Source organism: Myxocyprinus asiaticus, chromosome 38, assembly GCF_019703515.2.
Source record: "Myxocyprinus asiaticus isolate MX2 ecotype Aquarium Trade chromosome 38, UBuf_Myxa_2, whole genome shotgun sequence".
Classification (NCBI taxonomy): domain Eukaryota; kingdom Metazoa; phylum Chordata; class Actinopteri; order Cypriniformes; family Catostomidae; genus Myxocyprinus; species Myxocyprinus asiaticus.
In genome coordinates this window covers 27,443,817-27,463,954 of record NC_059381.1, presented here as the reverse complement: position 1 = coordinate 27,463,954, position 20,138 = coordinate 27,443,817, and the positions used below count along the sequence as shown (strand labels likewise).

The following is a 20,138-nucleotide window of genomic DNA, read 5'->3' as shown; positions in this document are numbered from 1 at the left end:
TCTAGAACCAAATTAGCAATTTAGCATGATTACTCAAGGATAAGGTGTTGGAGTGATGGCTGCTGGAAATGGGGCCTGTCTAGAGTTGATCACAAATGACTTTTTTCAAATAGTGATGGTGCTGTTTTTTACATCAGTAATGTCCTGACTATACTTTGTGATCAGTTGAATGCCACTTTGGTGAATAAAAGTACCAATTTCCTTCCGAAACAGCAAAATCTGCACATTATTCCAAACTTTTGGCCACCAGATATATAATATATATATATTACCCCCCCACCAAAAGGAGAACTTAACTTTAGACCAATGCACAAAAAATACATTGTGAACATTATGTTATTAAATTATGTTCTTTAATAAATGAACAGTATGAACAAAAATGTGTTTTAAAAATACTTGTATTGGTAACAATGTCAAAAACTTCATGGAATGTCACATCTATGTAAAATTATCCTGAGCACATATTAAGACTAGCATGTGATGATCTTACTGATTCCCTATTGGAAACCCACTTAGTATAGTATATGGGTCTAGTCTTAATCTGTATCAGTGAAACTGGCCCCTCAAGCACCCTTTAGCGAAATCTCCTCTTCCACATTTCATCTTAAAATTCCACAAAATATTCTGAAGTGTATGTTTGTGTAATTTGTTTGGTTTAATGTTTCTTTGGTTAAAAAAAAAAAAAAGTTGTCAACAATCAAAATAAAAAGAGCGAGAATTGTGTCCCATATTAACAGCACGCCATATATTCCTGAAACATATTTTTGCCTAGGAATAACTACAAATGACATTACAGGTCACAGTTGCTGCAGTTATTACATTACTTTTAAGAAAACACTGATATGAAATTCTGTTTATAAACTTAAGAGATGCTAATTTAAGGTCATGGTGGTGCATCTGAAATGACATGGAGGTTCAGACAAAACAGTCAAACCGAGCAATCAGCAAGTGTGACTGGAACAAAACTAGGTCACACAAGAACAGATGGGAAGTAGTAGGTTTGGATCCATCTTGTGATCTGCATGTTCTAATCCTTCTTTTTGTCCTTGACTTCCTCATCATCTGTGTACTCTGTCGGTTCTTCTCCTGGTTTAAGAAGCTTCCCTACATAATAATATTTCTCTGTGGAGAAAAAAAAAAGAACTACTCAGTATTTTACACTCATTTCAAAATTATGGATATTTACAAAAATATTTGCCTTTCAAAGCAGATAAAGGATAAGGAAAGCTTGCTTGATGCCACACTTCCCAAGTGGGAATGACTCGTTGTCGGCTGACAACAAACTGAACCCCTCTCTGACTGCATTTGTACAAGATATCAACTGTTAAACCCATTGGGAGCTGAGGGAAGGAAAAAAAGTCCTTCAACTCACGTGTGAACTGGGTCTCCCATTCGCTCAGGCTCTCCTGCTGCATGGCACTGAGATCCGAAAGATCATCATAAGTGTCTTTTAAGGCCTCCTTCTCCAAACAGAATGTGGCTAACCCTCTGGAGGCATTCCTGCCAGCAAAGACCCCATAAGGGCCCTCTAAAAGGTGAACAAAGTGAGTGTTTAGCATGGCCTTTTTTTTTAATCTGAGCTCTTCACAAATAAATCATATTGACAGTAATGCAGATTAAGTAGTTCTTGAATGAATATTGGTGCATCAGACAATGGACATCTTAAGTATCTTGTCATCCCCTGACCTTTATCTGAGATAAGTTAATCATTTACTGATGACAAGCAGTTTTGGCATTGCCAAAGTGTGCACAAAAGGCACATGTGTAAACATCGAAGAAGTTGTTGAGCAAAAGTGTTAGAATACAGTTAAAGAAAGTTGGGCGACATACATGACATCACAGTGAATCACTGTAAACATAAAACTATACTCGAGGCATCATGTAGGGTTCCTCAGCTGCCACACCAGAGGAACCCTTTTAAAAGAGCCTCAATATGTGAACTCAGTGAACTTCAAAATATATTTCAAGTGCCTCAAGGTTTCCAGAAGAAACCATTGACAGTCTTTAGAGATCTTGTAAGAACCACGAGAGTCTGGAGGATCTCCAGAGGGTTCCAATTATGTGGCAGCTGAGGAACCCCAAATGGTGCCTTTTGCTTTTTATAGTGTTTATTACTCTATATATTAGTATTTATATGTAGTTACAAAAGGTGCAACTTAAAAGGGATGTGTACAAAGGGCGTGGCTGAAAAGTGGAGAAATTAATCAATTCTTTTTTTAAATACAATAACATGATGAATAAAAATGCCACCATTAACCTTTTCGCAGATATCAGGGAAACTGGTTTTGCAGCCCCTGATAAATCACTGGAGGTAAATTTGATACTTGCAATGCTCATGTATTACCTGGCCCGTAGAACTTCTTCCCTCTTGTCACGTCAAACACTTTCCCGTTGACAGCCATCAGAATTCTTGAGTTTTTCACGCCATCGTACTCCTGCAGTTCTGCTAATGTGAAATCTCGTCTCTTGAGTTTAGGTAACGGCTCCTCATACTGGCCCATGTCTGCAGGCTTGTCTCCGCGGACGATTTTGTATAACAAAAATAAACAGAGACATAACAAGCTTATGTTCAGAGGCGACGTGAAAATCTCCTGAAGAATTCCAGAAGTTTGCTCGACCTCTTCTTCAGCCATTTCGTTTCTGATACATAGTACTGCGTGAGAACATCGAGACTTAACGACAATCACAACGGCGCACCAATCACAGACGACGTAAACAGACGTGTGACGCCAGCCAATCAGATTTGAGGTGGATTTCTGGAGCGTGTAGTTTTTTTCCCCAAAGGGGTTTGAAGGCGGTGAGACGAACGCGACTTGTCTTTTAATAACGGGGCTAAACTAAATTTCTCTTAACTTATGCCCTATGTCATAATGCAATAATGGAATGCTACTTCATGTTCGCTTATTCAATAAAAAAAATGTATTTACTAAAATACTTACACGCAGAAATGTGTTGCAGATCGCAGCTGTAAGTCGAAGCTGTACATTTTGTAATGGTTGTAAAGTTCCTTTTATATGTATTAAACTATATAAAATAGGTTTGAATATGCATGTAAAACAAACAAACAAACAAAAAGTTACAATATCACAATTAAAGGTGCACTAGTCATTTTTTAAATATGTTGTCTTCGACTTACGCTGACACATGGGAGCATGGATGCAGCATGATTTAAAAGCAACAGTTTTTAGTTACCAATGCAACTGTAGAAATGCACTATTCACAGTCAGCCAGGAATCCAGGATTAATTAAATCCTTTAGTAAGCTCTGCTTACTGAGATTGAGTGAGTAGTATTCAGCTGCTCATGTGATCACAACATGGCAGCCCCCTTGAGGGGACCCTCTTCATGTAGAATAAAACAGCTTTTAAATGGTTACTGATATGACTAGAGTCTTCATCTCATGTGAGTTGTCATGATTTTATACATATGTTTCAAAATTTCAATTCAATTTTTTTTTTTTTTTAAGAGTAAAGCTTTTTTATTGAGGAAAAAATGACTGAGTGCACCTTTAAAGGGATAGTGCACCCCAAAATGAAAATTCTGTCATCATTTATTAACTCTCATCTTGTTGCAATCTCGTTTGACTTTCTTTCTTTCAGGGAACACAAAAGGAGATGTTAGGCGGTATGTTATGGCTCAGAAATACTTAGTATAGTTTTTTCATGTGGCGTTAGGACTAGGTGAAAGGATGTAATTGAATATCGCAACAGTCGTAGACAATGATTGACAATATCAGGAAATGTCACCATGGAGATTGGAAATTGCCAAATATTTTAATATGGTTGCCCAGTAGTTATAATGCACTTAATCACTTTTTAGATATGAATCAAATTATTAAACCGTTAAATACCTTACGGATTAAAGAGGCATGTACATTTTTACTGCTGACATGTTCTCTGAAAAGCATGAAGCATTTTCCATAGACAACATAGCGGTTATAACTTACTCTCTAGACTCAGACATGAACTGTAACAAATACGATATGGCTCAGCAACTAGATAAAAACAGCACATGTTACAAATGTCATAATTAAAGAAATACAGATGTTAAAAATACATTATTATAAAATGTAATTAAGGGGAAAATAATGAGAGTTATGGAACATCGGTCTTTATGAAAACTTATATTTAAGTTATTCAAAATACTTTGCTTTGTAACATCATCTTATATTCATAATCCACTCCATTAACAAAAGTTTTTAATTTGCAAGCATGGAAATTAATATGTTTTCTTTTGAAATGAAAGTATGGCATATGATTTGCTTAGGGAAAGCAGCAGGGGCAGTTCTAAGTGGGGGCCCGGGAGGCCTAAGCCCCCAGTGGCCCCCCTAAATTTGGAGTGGTAGAATGGTAACAGTGGTCGAGTTCAGTGACCCACATCACATTAACTAGTCCAAACAAATAACATTTAAATAAAATATCAATGCATACTGAATGCATAATAATTTTTTCAAAGGTAAAATTTGTTTTAAGTTTGATATTCACTGAATATTTGCCAATTCTTCCTAAGGGACCGGCTGAAAGATCCACACATTGCATTAAAACATTGCTGGCTTCCAAGTGTTCATTCAACTGACTTGCATGTTCTATCTTAAAAAACAACATTCACACATTCTAAATGTTGTAGTTTTTTTATCTATTACGTACACGTTAGTTGAATAAATGCTTCAAAACTGCCGGCAGCCGACTGTGCTGATGCTGAAGTTTGTGTCATGCGCACTGTGCACGAGATATAGCGACATGTGAAAAACGGAAGTATAGTTTGGTGTTTAGTCACCATTTGTATTTTCATTGCATCATTGCTCTTTTCCATAAAATGATAGTGAACAGTGACTGAGGCTGTCATTCTTTCTGCATAACATCTCCTGTTGTGTTCTACAGAAGAAAGTCATACGGGTTTGGAACAATATGAGGGTGAGTAAATAATGACAGAATTTTCACTTTTGTGTGAACTATTTTTATTATTATTATTATTTTGATGGCAACTACACAGTTCAGGGATAAGAAGCTGAATGCCAGTAGGAGGATAGATCAGCTCTTTTTTGTAATGCAATGTGTTTGCTAAGAAAGGTGTAAAAGCGCCTTTTTTTATATATATCGAATAATGTACTCAGCATGATATAAGCGCCCACTTATGTATACATAACTGTAAGTGCAGCCTCCAAACTACAGGTGGCGAAATAACATCTTGATACCGTGTTTTATTCCTCAATGGAAGCGAGAGTTTAACGGGAAAAACAAACCACAGCGGAGCTTAAAGTCCAGTGACGTGGCTGCTTGATGGAGAAGTAAAGGCATTCATTAAAGGTCGGTAATGTCATATTTATCCTTATTTACTACTGTAATAACTTCTCTCTTAGAATGGTATTTATAATATTCAGCTCAGTTAAAACTATTGCTGAAAGTTAGCTTAGCTTTACATGCAGTACAGTACATTATGTTGCTATAATTCATCACTCGTGTGACAGACAGAAGTAATTTGGTTTATTTTGCCTCTTGCATTCTAGCAGCTTACTTTTCCTGATCAGCTCTTCTTCGAATGGTTCACCTAAGTATGATTTGTGTCTTGAGTCATCATATTTTGATCAGAAACTGAATGAATAGGTTAGCAATGTTTTGTGAGCTCTGATAAATTCCACATGTATAGTGTTTTCATCACACACACAGACACACACATATATATTAACATTTTTCGATGGTTTAAAGGCAAAAATGTGAAGCTTATAATTTTATAAAAGCACTTACATTAATTTTTCTGTTAAACTGTGTTATTTCAGCTGTTTAAACTATCATTTTTAGGGTTTACACCATTATATTGTCATAGCAACAAAGTTGTAAAATTGGATATAACCACACATAAAGTTAAAAGGTTAGTTAGTGGTTTTATCACACTAAAATCATGTTAACATGCATATTTTTTTACATCTTGTGGCTATACCTCTGAAACGGTGAGTTTTTTTCATGTTTACGGATTGGCCCCATTCACTTCCATTGTAAGTGCCTCACTGTAACCCAGATTGTAGCTACTTCTGGAAATAAAAGAGTGGAAATGATTTTTTTGTGATTATCAACATTATCTCACAAATGCTGTTGATTGAGCTTAACTTGTATTGAACCCGGAATATTCCTTTAAGATCATTAATTAATGAGCTATTTGTTTACCCTCTTCAGGAGATTGGACTGTGTCAAGATGTCAGACAATGAAAGCTCCGCAAGTGACCAAACAGAGAAATCAATGGACCAGGAGCCCAAAGAGCCATTATCACCTACCCACGATGAGCCCTCTGCTGATACTCAGAGAGACAGCTCAACTGATGTAGCTCCAACCCGTAAGACCAGGAGGAGACCAGATCACAAACCTCCACCTGAGGACCAGAAGATCCCAGAGACACCAAAACCAGCTGAAAATGATGCAAAAGTAGGCTTTTAGCACGCTCTTACTGATACTATAAACAATTCAGTTATTATTGTTATTATTTATTTCAAGACTGGGTGTGTTGGGCAAGAGCTAGGGGTGTCAATTTGCACTGATTATCTTTAAATGTGTTCAGAAATGGCTGGCTGCAGATAGTGTACAATTAGGGATGGGTGATATATCAAATATTAACGATATAAACAAGATAATTTTGCTGATGATGTAAAATTGACCAATATCGTGAATATCGCGATGATTTTAATGTGCTATTAATTTTCATTAACGATCATTCAGGGCTGCACAATTAAAATACCATCAAAATGGCAAATTGGTCATGTGTGATTATTAATCCACAAAAGTCTGTGATTTAAAGACAGATAAACATGGTCTGTGTCTGATTCAGAACAAACCAGTGACGTGCTGATCTGTGTGCACGCACATGGCGGTGCTCTCAGATCAGTTCATGTGCATTGTGAAATCAGAGTAATGCAGGTTCAAGCATTCACGCAATTCCAAACATTAGTAATAGTTACAAGATATTATACAGATCTTTAAGCGTGGCACAGAATAACAGAAAAGGAGGAGATTACAGCGTTTCTGGAAATGCAGAACATTATAAAATGTCAAATACACGTTGCCTTTTCTGTGTCGAAATAAAAGCTCCTTGTGAAGTTGAAGTAAATACGACTGCACTTTCTGTGTCAAAATAAAAGCCCCAGGTGAAGATGAAGTAAACAGGACAGAAATACATTACTTTTGTATAACGAATATATGATAATTCAGCATTATATTATAATAATCAACCTGACGTGTCCCACAGTAATAATTTAGTATTATGCAATGAGTTATGTTCAACTGGGGTTTCAAAAATAAGTCAGTGAAGTAGCTTTGCCCAGTAAGACATCTGAAGGTAAATAATGCTTTTTATTAAGCTACTATGTATCATTGTGTATGAAATATAAAGTGCATAGCAATGAAAATGATTGAATTTCATTCTCCCATGTGTTTATTTAATGAAAAACTAATTATTAGATTTTTATTTAATGTCTTAAAAATATTTAGTCTACTTGGCTGTTTGGATGAAATGATGGTTTCTCTGATTAAAAAAAAAACAACAACAACAAAAAAACTTTTGAGCCATTTTAGAGCAAGTACATAATTATCGAGATATTTATCGAATATCGTCAATAGGCTGAAAAATATCGAGATATACTTTTAAGACATATCGCCCAGCCATATATGTACAATAGCAATATTTATACTATAACATGCTTCTAAAGGTGAAGTTTGTACATTTTTTATGGTAAGCTCAATATTCTGAGGAAATATAAGTAAGCCATTTGTAGGTCGATTTTCCAGAAATGTGTAAAACTGTGGCCCTATTATAAAAACATTTCTTTGTTTGTTTGAGCATCCCGACCAGCCTGACATTGTGACACTGGCTTTGACATAGCGAACAAAATGTAGCTCTTCCATGTTTTACCTATGTATATCTGATGTATTTTGTAACTGTGTCATTGTTTTTGTCCTTCATCAGTCCTTCACGGAGGCCACTGTTTCCCAAGGAGGGTGGGGTTACTGGGGCAGCTGGGGAAAGTCTATCCTGTCCACTGCTACTGCCACTGTGGCAACTGTGGGTATGTGGCACAATTGCTTTTTTGAAACAGTTACTATTACTGTACTGACAAAATCCTTCTCACATTCAGGTTCTGTAGCAAGCAGCTCAGTTTATGTTTCATAGAGACTGATACTGTTCTTGCATTGGCTAAGGTCAAGGATTGTCACAGGTCATTGAGAAGGCAGAGACATCTCTTGGAATCCCAAGTCCTGAGGAGCTTTCTGCTCAAGTGGAGGAGGAGGAGGAAAAAACTGACGGTAATGGAAAGTACTTGATCTTGTACTTAAAGTTGTTATTGGTGATCTAATTGGGTCAGCTGACTGATATTTCTGCCATCTGCCTGCAGGCTCAGCCAGCAGTGAGGCAAATAAAGAGGAAGGTGAGAGGTCTTATGGAATGGGTGGTGCTATGGGAATGATCTCCTCCAGTAGTATGGGAATGCTTTCTTCTTTAACCAATGTTGTTCAAAGTACGGTAAGCAAACTAAATAAAGGTTAGATTATGTTAAAAGGATAGTTGTCATTGTTTACTCACCCCTGTGTTGTTATAACCCTATATATCTTTCTTTTTTTTTTTTAAACAAAGGGAAAAATTGAGAAAAAATAAATAAAAAATTCTCAATGATGCATTGCAGTTTATGGTGACCACATCTTCATGTTTCAAAATAATGCAAAATTATAATTCAGAAGTCTAATAAATTATTCCATGAGACTCATGATTGTTATGAAAGCATACGATAAGTTTTGGTGAGAAACAAACCCAAATCAAATGTATTATTTAGTGAAAATTTTCACTGACTGTTGATCTCCTGTGCGCATTCATGATGCATGAACAGTTCATGCAGCCCCCTCGCAACATTGGGGCGTTCAATCGAAAAATCGTTTGTTTATCTAAAAACAGGTCCTCCACAGTGATAGCAATAACATGTGCATCAATTCTTCGACTGCAAACTATTTAGACATGTTTAGTAAGATCTAATCTCTGTTTTTTTATGCAGCTGTGTTGTGTTCTGTTGTCACTATTGCTGTGGCGGACCTGTTTTTAGATAAACATCGAGTTTTTGCTTGAACACAGCAATGTTGCGAGGGGGCTGAACTGTTGCTCTCGTGCCTCTTGCGCACAGGAGATCAATGGTCAGTGAACATTTTCACTAAATAATACATTAGATTTCTGTTTGTTTCTCACCAAACCTTATCGTATGCTTTCATAACAATCATGAGTCTCATGGAATAATTTATTATACTTCTGAATTATACTTTTGCATTCTTTTGAAGCTTGAAGAGGTAGTCACCATAAACTGCCATTGAATGACATCACTGAGCACAACATTTTTTCACAATTTCTCCCTTTGTGTTAAGAAAAAAAAGAAAGTCATATAGGTTTATAACAACACAGGTGTGAGTATACAATGACTGAATTTTCAATTTTGGGTGAACTAATCCTTTAAAACTGAAGCGATTTTTATGATCTTATTTCATATTATTTGATTTTTGTCAGTGAATAATGCTATTTGAATTGTTATGAATTGTTATGAATGGTGCCATGACACATGTTTTATATACTATTTTATATATATATATATATATATATATATATATTAGTACATGTCTATATCTGTATTCTTATTTATTCTGTATTTCTTCATCTTCATTTTGGCCAGGGTAAAACAGTAATAACCGGTGGTCTGGATGCATTGGAGTTTATTGGGAAGAAGACTATGGATGTGATAGCAGAGGGAGATCCCGGCTTTAAGAAAACAAAGGGGCTGATGGTCAGAAACACAACACTGTCACAGGTGTGTAATTTAGAGATCAAACAGGCAGATACATTTTGTAATAATCACCATCGGCCAAAAACCATGCCTGCTTGGCCTATTAAAAGTAGTGTAGTTCCTTTATGTATTCCTCCTTTCTAAATCTACCAACAGCCTTGCCAATGGATAATAAGCATTTTCTGTTTTTAGTGATTTTGGAATAGATATTGTGTACATTTTTTTATTTTTTATTTTTTTTTATGTGCTTCTCATTTGCTAAATTAACCCCTTAAACTCTGGTGCATGTTTGGGCTGCCGCATTTTTAGAAAAATAATATATGTATATATATGTATGTATATGTATGTGAAAGACTTTTATATTTATATGAATAATTCTACCACATTACCTCTAGGTGGTGCGTATTTGCATGCAGATCTCTTCAGCCCTGTTCTTTTATGTACATAAATGCATAAGAGTTTCAGAAGACTTATTTCATATGATACCACATATGCCTGACTTATGTATCCAGGGACTTTAACATTTTAAATGTAAATTTATTTCACGATATAGCGCCCCGGGTCCATAGAGTTTAAGGGGTTGCATTGTGTCATATCTGTGTATTATATTTTGTATAAATTGTCATTCTATAAAACATTGACAACCCTGCTTTCTAGATATTGGTAATGGCAGCTTCCCTGAAGTTGATGCTAACCTGTACCTGAACAAGTGTATCATCCTGACCGATTCAGTCTTTGATTCTGCTGTTGAATGAAACTGATCTGATTCCATTTTTTTCTCTCTAAGGTGTTAAGGGAGGCAAAAGAGCGTGAGGAGCAACAGACAGCTGAAAATGTCACTTCGGAAACAGTCAAGAAGGCTCATTATGGGATGTTGTTTGATGAGTTCCAAGGGCTGTCACACCTGGAGGCTTTGGAGATCCTCTCAAGAGAGAGTGAAGCTAAGGTCAATAGAAATCTTACACTTCATCACAATTATTGAAGCTATTGCACTGAAATTAAATAATAAGATTTTACCAGTCAAATCTATAGACATTAATATTGTAATTGATGTCCAAATTTAAAACAATGAACAACTGAACTTATCTGGTGTTGTCTTTGAGTGCAGGTGAAATCTGTGTTGACCACTCTGTCCGGTGAGGAGTTAGCTAAACTGAGAGAGGAAATACAGGAGATTAAAGAGCCTTTTTCCCTCATGGAGTTTGATGATGAGATGGAGGATGATACAAAAGGTAAACACTAAAGTAGAAACCTAAAATTAAAAACACATAAGGCAGGGGCCTGGGTAGCTCAGTGAGTATTGACGCTGACTACCACCCCTGGAGTCACGAGTTCCAATCCAGGGCGTGCTGAGTCACTCCAGCCAGGTCTCCTAAGCAACCAAATTGGCCCGGTTGCTAGGGAGGGTAGAGTCACATGGGGTAACCTCCTCGTGGTCGCTATAATGTGGTTCTTGCTCTCGGTGGGGCGCGTGGTGAGTTGTGAGTGGATGCCGCGAAAATAGCGTGGGCCTCCACACGCGCTACGTCTCCGTGGTAATGCGCTCAACAAGCCACGTGATAAGATGCGCAGATTGATGGTCTCAGATGTGGAGGCAACTGAGATTCGTCCTCTGACACCCGGATTGAGGCGAGTCACTATGCCACCACGAGGACATAGAGCGCATTGGGAATTGGGCATTCCAAATTGGGGAGAAAATTGGAGAAAAAAACCCAAATAAGGCAACATAACCATTACAACATGTTTTAAAATAAAAAACTCAGTTTTGTAATTGTTTGAAAAAACATTCAGAATTCCCACAGCCATGTAAAACCAGAAAATTTAAGGGAATTTTTGAATTATGTTTTCTATGCCTGGAAAAGTCATGGAAATTTCTGTTGTGAATATACAGTACATTTGTGAGCAAACGGTTCTTTTGAGTCCTTATTGATGAATTGGCTGAACCAGTACATACATTGGTTTGAATAATACATTAACAAATTTAATTAAAAAATCCATATCCAGTAATCACAAACAACTGAAAAGGACATTTAAAAGTCATAGAAATGTATCAATCAAAAAGTGTAAATACAGAAAAATGAATAAATCTCCATTGATATTCTCAGGTGATGATGGAGAAGATTTCTTAAAAGAACTGACAGATGTTCTTGAAAGACTTCACACATCTACATCAGCAGACAAGCTTGGCAGGGTATCTTTTAAGCATGTTCTTAGTCTTAATGTTCATGTCTCTTTTGTGTCAAAACATTCACACTTAATCATATCTACACAGGCCAGAAAGAACGCATTCAATCAAATCACAAACATGAAGCCACAAAGTGAAAACTCACAGCAAGAACAGGAGGAGAACTTGCAGGAAACAACAGTGACAAAATGCAGCATTGAGGTCTGAAACTCTTGTTACCAAAAGTGCCCTATATGTTTTTGAACTGTACTTGCATCAATGTTAGATTGAATAATGTATATTTGCAAATGTGTTTTGATCATTTGAGTTTTGCTTCTTTATAGGAGGCCCATTTGTCTGCCATTACAAGCCTGGCCGAGTTCACAGCCAGATCCATAGAGCAGTTCCACAAAACTGCCGAAATGCTGCTTTACTGTAACACTGAGGAGGTGACAGCTGCAGAACAAGCCAAAGTCTTATCGCAGTGAGTTATCACAGTGTCTTGCTGCAAAACACTACAAGCATGGTGCTCCATGTGGCATTTTGAAAAATTAATCTGATGTATTTCACTTTTAGAGTTACCATCATTATTTGCAAGGAGATATCACTACTATCCAAAAAGTTCACGTCGTGTTTGACTACCATTGGGGTAAGAAAGCTCCTTGCCTGTGTCTATATGCATTTAGTCTGCTGAAAATCTTAACTCTTGAATCAAAAGTTTATTTAAGATAATTACAGTGATGTGAATAAGTATTAGCCCCGATCCTGATTTCTTCTGTTTTTGTAAATATCTCATTCTAAATTTTTCAAAAATTCAAACAAAATCTAACATAAAACAAAGGCAGTCTGAGTAAACACAAAATACAGTTTTTAAATGATAATGTTATTTATTGAAGCAAAAAAGTTATCCAATACCAACTGCACCTGTGTGAAAATGTATTTGCCCCCTTAGTTACTAAATCCTCAAATCTATGAAACTGCATTCATAATGGGGTTCAGCTGGACTAGACACATCCAGGCCTGATTACTGCCAGTCCTGTTCAATCAAATCAACAACTAAATGGAACTTTTTCAGCAGCGTGAAGTTGGCTAAAAGGTCTCACCCAGTAGCACACTATGCCAAGGTCAAAAGAAATTCCAGAAATGATGAGGAAAAAGGTGATTGAAATACATCAGTCTGGGAAGGGTTACAAACCTATTTCAAAGGCTCTGGGACACCAAAGAACCACAGTGAGAGACATTATCTCCAAATGGAGAAAACTTGGCACAGTAGTGAACCTTCCCAGAAGTGACAACTCATCCAGGAAGTCACAAAAAAAATCCAAGGAACTGCAGGCCTCTCTCGCATCAATAAAGGTCACTGTTCATGACTATCAGAAAGACACTGGCCAAAAATGGCATCCATGGAAGAGTGGCAAGGCGAAAACCACTGCTAACCCAGAAGGACATTAAGGCTCATCTGAATTTTGCCAAAACACACCTTGATGATCCTCGAAGCTTTTGGGAGAATGTTCTGTGGACTGATGAGTTGAAAGTGGAACTGTTTGGAAGACAGGGGTCCTGTTACATCTGGCGTAAATCAAACACAGAATTCCACAAAAAGATCATCATACCTACGGTCAAGCATGGTGGTGGTACTGTGATGGTGTGGGGATGCTTTGCTGCTTAAGGGCCAGGGCGACTTGCAGTAATTGAGGAAAACATGAATTCTGCCCTCTACCAGAAAATCCTAAAGGAGAACGTCCGGTCATCAGTCCGTGCGTTGAAGCTCAAGCGCAGCTGGAGTATGCAACTAGACAATGATCCAAAGCATAGGAGTAAATCCACCTCTGAATGGCTCAAAAGAAGTTAAATTAAAGTTTTGGAGTGGCCTAGTCAAAGTCCTGACTTGAACCCGATTGGGATGCTGTGGTAGGACCTTAAATGGGCAGTTCATACTCGAAAATCGTCCAATGTGGCTGTACTAAAGCAGTTCTGCAAAGAAGATTGGGCCAAAATTCCACCAGTGTTGTGAAAGACTGATCTCCAGTTATCGGAAGCGTTTGATTGCAGTTGTTGCTGCTAAAGATGGCACGATCAGCTATTAAGTTTAAGGGGGCTGTTCGTTTTTCACATGGGTGATTTAGGTGTTTAATAACTTTTGCTTCAATAAAAAAAGAATATTTGAAAACTGTATTTTGTGTTTACTCAGGTTGCCTTTGTTTTATGTTATATCTTGTTTGAAAATCTAAAACTTTTTAGTATGAAAAATACTCAAAAATAGAATATATCAAATACTTTTTCACAGCACTGTATATTGATTCTGGTAAATTTTTGCATGCCACTAAGTGTAAATGATTGTTTTTCAGGCACACGAAAAGGGAGAGGCTCTCAATCCACTTATTACCAGTGTTTTTCTGGAGGTTTGTCTGTTCATAACCTGCTTAAAGTTTCTACTAAAGGTTTGTTTTATATTTTCATGTTTGCACAGGAATATTAACATGATCTCTTTCACTTTATTTTTCATTTGAAGGCTTCAAACAGTGCATCATATATCCAGGACGCGTTCCAGCTGTTAATGCCAGTGCTGGAAGTGTCTCATATTCAAAAAACAGTTGAATCTGCACAGTGAAAACCACTCCAAACACTTTACTGTGCCAGCAATGGATTTTAATAACATAAAACCCAACATGCAACATCTTACGATGGATGTAAATCTGTTTTCGGTTCAGTAATCTTGTGCAGTTATCCACTTGGTAAGCACATACTGAATGGAGTGCACAGCTTGCAGTTGATTGTTAACTGTAAATACATTGCTGTTGGCTTTTCCTATTTTAGTATATATTTTTTGAATAGATTGTGTCAGAACTCTCCCTATTACTGTCAATGTATAAAAGAATACAGTAATTTCTTTTGTCATGTCTAAATGTGTAATGAAATGGATATAATCTTATTTTTAATCTTTAAAACTTTGGTTTATGAAAGTCATAGTATTATCTGTAAGTTACCTTTTAAATAAACAATTGAGTGTATTCTGGATTATTGGAAAAAGCAAGCATACATTCATTTCTCTCTTAGAAAATGCAATGCATATACTACACAAATAATGCTATTGAATGTTAACAAACCAACCATAGCAGTACACATTGCCTTTTTGCATTGACATTCTGTATTTATTCTTACCGTTTGAGTGTAGTATAACACACAAATGTCTACTTTAAACCTATTGATTTTTGTTTTGAACCTATAATCCTTTGTTCCACAAGCGACCACTCTGCCTTTTCCAACTTTTATGTAAGCTATCGTTATTTAATCATTAAAGGAATAGTTCACCGGTTTCATGCAGAAATGAAAATCCTCATGCCATCCCAGATGTGTATGACTTTCTTTTTTCTGCTTAACACAAACAAAGATTTTTAGATTATTTCAGCTCTGTAGGTCCATACAGTGCAAGTGAATGGGTACCAGAAATGTGAAGCTTTTTCTTCAGAAGCACTATGACTGGTGTGGGTGAGAAAAGGATCAATATTTAAGTCCTTTTTTACTATAATTCGCCTCCCTGCCCAGAAGGTGGCGATATGCACAAAGAATGCGAATCACCAAATCAAAAGAAGAGTGTGAAAGTGAAAGTGGACTTGGAGTCATATGGATTACTTTTATGCTGCCTTTATGTGCCTGTTTTCAAAGTTATGGCCATTCACTTGCATTGTATGGACCTACAGAGTTTAAATATTCTTCTGAAAATCTTCGTTTGTGTTCTGCAGAAAAAAGAAAGTCATACACATCTGGGATGGCATGAGGGTGAGTAAATGATGAGAGGATTTTCATTTTTGAGTGAACTATCCTTTAACTTGACTGGATTGATTGCTTTTACTTCCACTAGAGGGCAATTTTACACTGTAATGTTATTCAAATCACAAGGTTTTTGAAATTTGAATCTGAGTATATGAACATACATCTCGTCCAGCTTTTTAGGAGGATGTCTGCAAGCCATTCTCCACAACAGAATTTTGTAATATGTAACATATGTTGCAGTGCCAAGTTATATTGAAAAATTATGTTTCTGATGTTTTATTGTTCCTTGTCAAAACGGATAGCTGACACAGTGACATGGTTGATGCCAAGAAGCCTTACCACCAAACGGAAAGCACAGATTATCACTTGCTGTATTGTAATACTTGTATAGTTAATTACCACACAAGCACAAGGCAGTGTAATAGCTTTTTATGACAAAGATATACGACAGTTACATTAAACACAGAAACACAATACTATGAGGATGGGGGAGACGCAGAGGAAGTAATGTTTAGTTGCTCCAATTTTTTTGTTAATGATGCTTCTGTATCTTCTGTGCTTTCTGTAAGAGGCTCCAAAAACTGCTGTCCAGCAACCCTCTTCCCAGTCAGGGGGTCCACCACCTGCCCTACTTTATACACAATCTCTGAGAGTTCATGCTTCACGTGTTTGGTCCTTCTCTCTGGCAAGGCCTTCAACAAAACAATATCACCAACAGTGCACTGCTCCAAAGCATCATGGGCAAAGTAGGTCCTCCTCTTGTTGTAATACTTGTAAAGGAGAAAAGTAAACACACTAATTAGTGTAAATTCACAACCACACTTAACTATTTTACAGTCAGCGTAACAATGATTTTACTCATGTTGCAAATGGGTTTACATACCTTCATTAATATACAGCGCATTCAGAAAGTATTCAGACCCCTTCATTTTTTTTTTACATATTTTTTTTTATGTTATAGCCTACGCTAAAATGCTTTATATTTTTCACATCCATCTACTTTTCATAGCCCATAATGACAAAGCAAAAACCAGATTTTTGATACATTTTTGATGACGAGGCTGAATCCAGTTCCTCATCTAGATGTATTTCATGCACAGGTAATTTTGCTTATCTACCCGCAACAGGCGGGCGACCTGTAAGACGTCTCGGAGTGACACGTGACAAGAAATGCTGTTAGTCACAAAGACACGCACTTGAAGAAACACACTTATTTATATTTGTAAGAACCGACAAAAGAAAAACCATCAATACTTGTGTCTGATTCGCTGTTTGTTCAGAGGCATGCAGCACAAGCCTGTCTCGTGGAACAAGCGCATGTAAAGAGTTTTCACTTTTTTCCTCTGTTTCATTCATCTGAAAACCGTTTGCAAGAATAATGTCATCTGTAAGAATCCTGCAAATTATCTCCGATCATCTCAGAAGGTGCTGTGAGTTTAGTTCGCTTTATATTTACACGGTTAGTATGCATTGTGAACGCAACTCTGCAGGTTCAGTAATATATATCTTTGTATTAAAGAAACAAAGACAAATGTAATTAAATCAAAGTAATACAAGACACGTTCACCTTAAACCTAAAATTGAGTTCTGTTTTATTTTCTTTAGGCAGCATTAACTGTATTACCAAAACGCAATACAAACACAAATTCGATAAGAACACACATTTGGGGGGCCTGGGTAGCTCAGCGAGTAAAGACGCAGACTACCACCCCTGGAGTCGCAAGTTCGAATCCAGGGCATGCTGAGGGACTCCAGCCAGGTCTCCTAAGCAACCAAATTGGCACGGTTGCTAGGGAGGGCAGAATCACATGGGGTAACCTCCTCGTGGTCACTATAATGTGGTTCGCTCTTGGTGGAGCGTGTGGTGAGTTGTGCGTGGATGCCGTGGAGAATAGCGTGAAGCCTCCACATGCGCTATGTCTCCGCGGTAACACACTCAACAAGCCACGTGATAAAATGCACAGATTGACGGTCTCAGACATGGAGGCAACTGAGATTCGTCCTCCGCCACCCGGATTGAGGCAAGTCACTATGCCACCACAAGAACCTTGAGCGCACTGGGAATTGGTCATTACAAATTGGGGAGAAAAGGGGAGAAAAAAAGAAAAGAAAAAACACATTTGGCAGCATTATTTTGGGAACACAAGGGAATTTATTAAGCTTATTTATTTTGATTATTATTGTCTTTACATTTATATTTTCCAACTGTGATGACTGATACTTGCGTGATGGCAAACGGGGCGGTTGGAGACAGTAAATATTTGGATTTGGGGAGGTGGTTAATTAAGATTTTTTGATCACTTCGTTATTTTATTGCTTTTTTCGTTTAGTTTAAATTGCTATTTGAATAGAAATGTCTTTTATGTTTTTCGTGTTTCAATAAATAAATTACATTTTTAAAGCAAAATCAATAAAGCAAAAAAAACATTCACCAACCCTTGGCAGGGGGTTGACGATGTAATCGTATATCACGATATTTTTTAAGGCGATTATCGATAAAACATTTTTTACATATCGCCCAGCCCTAGTTGAAGGAAAGCTGAACGCAGCAAAATACAGAGATATCCTTAATGAAAACCTGGTCCAGAGTGCTCAGAACCTCAGACTGGGCCAAAGTTTCACCTTCAAACAGGACAAAGACCCTAGCACACAGCCAAGACAACATAAGAGTGCTTAGGGACAACTCTGTGAATGTCCTTGAGTGGCCAGCCAGAGCCCAGACTTGAACCCAGTCGAACATCCCTGGAGAGACCTGAAAATGGCTGTCCACCGATGGTCCCCATCCAACCTGACAGAGCTTGAGAGGATCTGCAAAGAAGAATGGCAGAAAATCCCCAAATCCAGGTGTACAAAGCTTGTCGCATCATACCCAAATAGACTTGAGGCTGTAATCACTGCCAAAGGTGCTTCAACTAAGTACCGAGTTAAGGGTCTGAATACTTCTGTCAATGTGAAATTTCAGTTATTTATTTTTAATATATTTGCAAAGTTATCAAAAATCTTGGTTTTGCTTTGTCATTATGGGGTATGGAGTGTAGATTGATGTGAAAAAAAATTATAATTTAAAGCATTTTAGCATAAGGCTACAACATAACAAAATGTGAAAAAAATGAAGGGGTCTGAATACTTTCTGAATGCACTGTATCACGACACAATAAGTGTACATGTTCGATTAGAACAGTCTTGCTTACTGCTACATGTATTTTAAGGCAACATTATGACTGTCTCTTACCTTGAGCAGGTATGGATCAAGCACAAGTCTGGTAACACGAACCTTTGCCGTCTTCTTCATTTTGGTCCCGATCACCCGGCCAATGATCCATTTCGCATGGACCGATGCTTGTTTGACGGACATGTCGTTTGCGGCTTAGAAAGCTCTGGAATTCAGGTTACATCAATGTAAAACGAACTGGTAAAGCTCAGTAACAGAATACACAGTCGTTAGCTAACAAGTTTGCTCAAGTTATATAGTTTCCATTGGACAACAACACGCGGTTCTGTGTTTTTTTTTTATTTTTTTTTTATAAGTGAAACATGTAACCAATATGCTTACCCAATTCAGTTGAAAGACAAGCGTTAATGTAAAGGTCAAAAACTCATGAAAATATTCCGCATGCGTCTGAATGTCAAGGCTTATCGCGCATGTTGATGACGTAATACGGAGTGTCAAAGGAGATAACGGAACGATGGCAACTTGAAGGGTTTGGAAGTATATTATTTATTATTTAAAAAAAATAGAAATATACATTCAATATGTTCTATCAAATGTGAATGAATAAACAATAAATCAAGGCACATACAGAAACATTACAGGACAACAGGTATTAACAAAACAAAACAAATAGGAGTCTTTTTCTCATCTCCTAATAAATTAAAGTCTTGTGTTTTTTTTTGTCATAAAATTGTTTCATTTTCATAAATCTTAGGGATGGAAAATAGTTACAAATAAGATCTCTTATAAAAACTGAAAAGTAAGGTTTTGTCTACATACACTGCACAGGGACATAGATCAACCCCCCCCCCCCCCCCCCCCCCATAAAAATTCTTCTTTTTTTTTTATACAATGATCAATGTAAATTCTTCACACTACAATGTATTAATAAACAATTTACAGAAGACAAACATTACATTAATTAAATATTGTACTTTCTTGTCCTCCAACAACATTCCAAATATTTAAAAAAAATGTAGGTAGCAATTGTGTTTTCAAGTATCTGTCAAGTGTTATAAGCATATGCACGAAACACAATACATTTTCTTATTATTTCTTCTTTTTATTTTCTTCTTTTATAAGTGTAAAATTAGATAATATATTGGGTGAATACAGGTACAGGTGGGACAACTGGCAAAGTGGAATCTGAAGATTAATTTTCTTAATCATCACTGTATGCATATTCT

At 36.9% G+C, this 20,138-nt stretch overlaps 3 protein-coding genes across 7 annotated transcripts; 1 reads left to right on the top strand and 2 right to left on the bottom strand.

Annotated features, from left to right (window-relative positions):
• Window positions 1-380: 380 nt before the first annotated feature.
• LOC127429206 (membrane-associated progesterone receptor component 1-like) lies at window positions 381-2,701 on the bottom strand. Its single transcript, XM_051678080.1, has 3 exons — window positions 2,345-2,701; window positions 1,373-1,528; window positions 381-1,122 (listed from the first exon to the last, which is right to left on the bottom strand). Exons 1-3 carry the CDS (start codon window positions 2,631-2,633, stop codon window positions 1,028-1,030), a joined length of 540 nt encoding a protein of 179 aa, XP_051534040.1. The 5' UTR covers window positions 2,634-2,701; the 3' UTR covers window positions 381-1,027.
• A 2,469-nt stretch (window positions 2,702-5,170) lies between these two features.
• Window positions 5,171-14,984, top strand: fam114a2 (family with sequence similarity 114 member A2). Of its 5 annotated transcripts, none has more exons than XM_051677694.1 (15): window positions 5,205-5,305; window positions 5,506-5,550; window positions 6,170-6,416; window positions 7,951-8,050; window positions 8,184-8,288; window positions 8,378-8,505; window positions 9,692-9,826; window positions 10,590-10,748; window positions 10,911-11,034; window positions 11,908-11,993; window positions 12,075-12,188; window positions 12,311-12,450; window positions 12,543-12,615; window positions 14,315-14,368; window positions 14,479-14,984. In XM_051677694.1, exons 3-15 carry the CDS (start codon window positions 6,189-6,191, stop codon window positions 14,575-14,577), a joined length of 1,545 nt encoding a protein of 514 aa, XP_051533654.1. In that variant the 5' UTR covers window positions 5,205-5,305; window positions 5,506-5,550; window positions 6,170-6,188; the 3' UTR covers window positions 14,578-14,984. The 5 variants fall into 5 exon arrangements, with proteins under 5 accessions (XP_051533653.1, XP_051533654.1, XP_051533656.1 ...); XM_051677696.1 differs by having other exon boundaries at window positions 5,225-5,305; window positions 5,509-5,550; XM_051677691.1 differs by having other exon boundaries at window positions 5,270-5,305; window positions 5,506-5,602.
• A 1,170-nt stretch (window positions 14,985-16,154) lies between these two features.
• Window positions 16,155-19,417, bottom strand: mrps17 (mitochondrial ribosomal protein S17). The gene is made up of 3 exons (XM_051677697.1): window positions 19,294-19,417; window positions 18,973-19,117; window positions 16,155-16,510 (listed from the first exon to the last, which is right to left on the bottom strand). Exons 2-3 carry the CDS (start codon window positions 19,093-19,095, stop codon window positions 16,217-16,219), a joined length of 417 nt encoding a protein of 138 aa, XP_051533657.1. The 5' UTR covers window positions 19,096-19,117; window positions 19,294-19,417; the 3' UTR covers window positions 16,155-16,216.
• Between the last annotated feature and the right edge of the window lie 721 nt (window positions 19,418-20,138).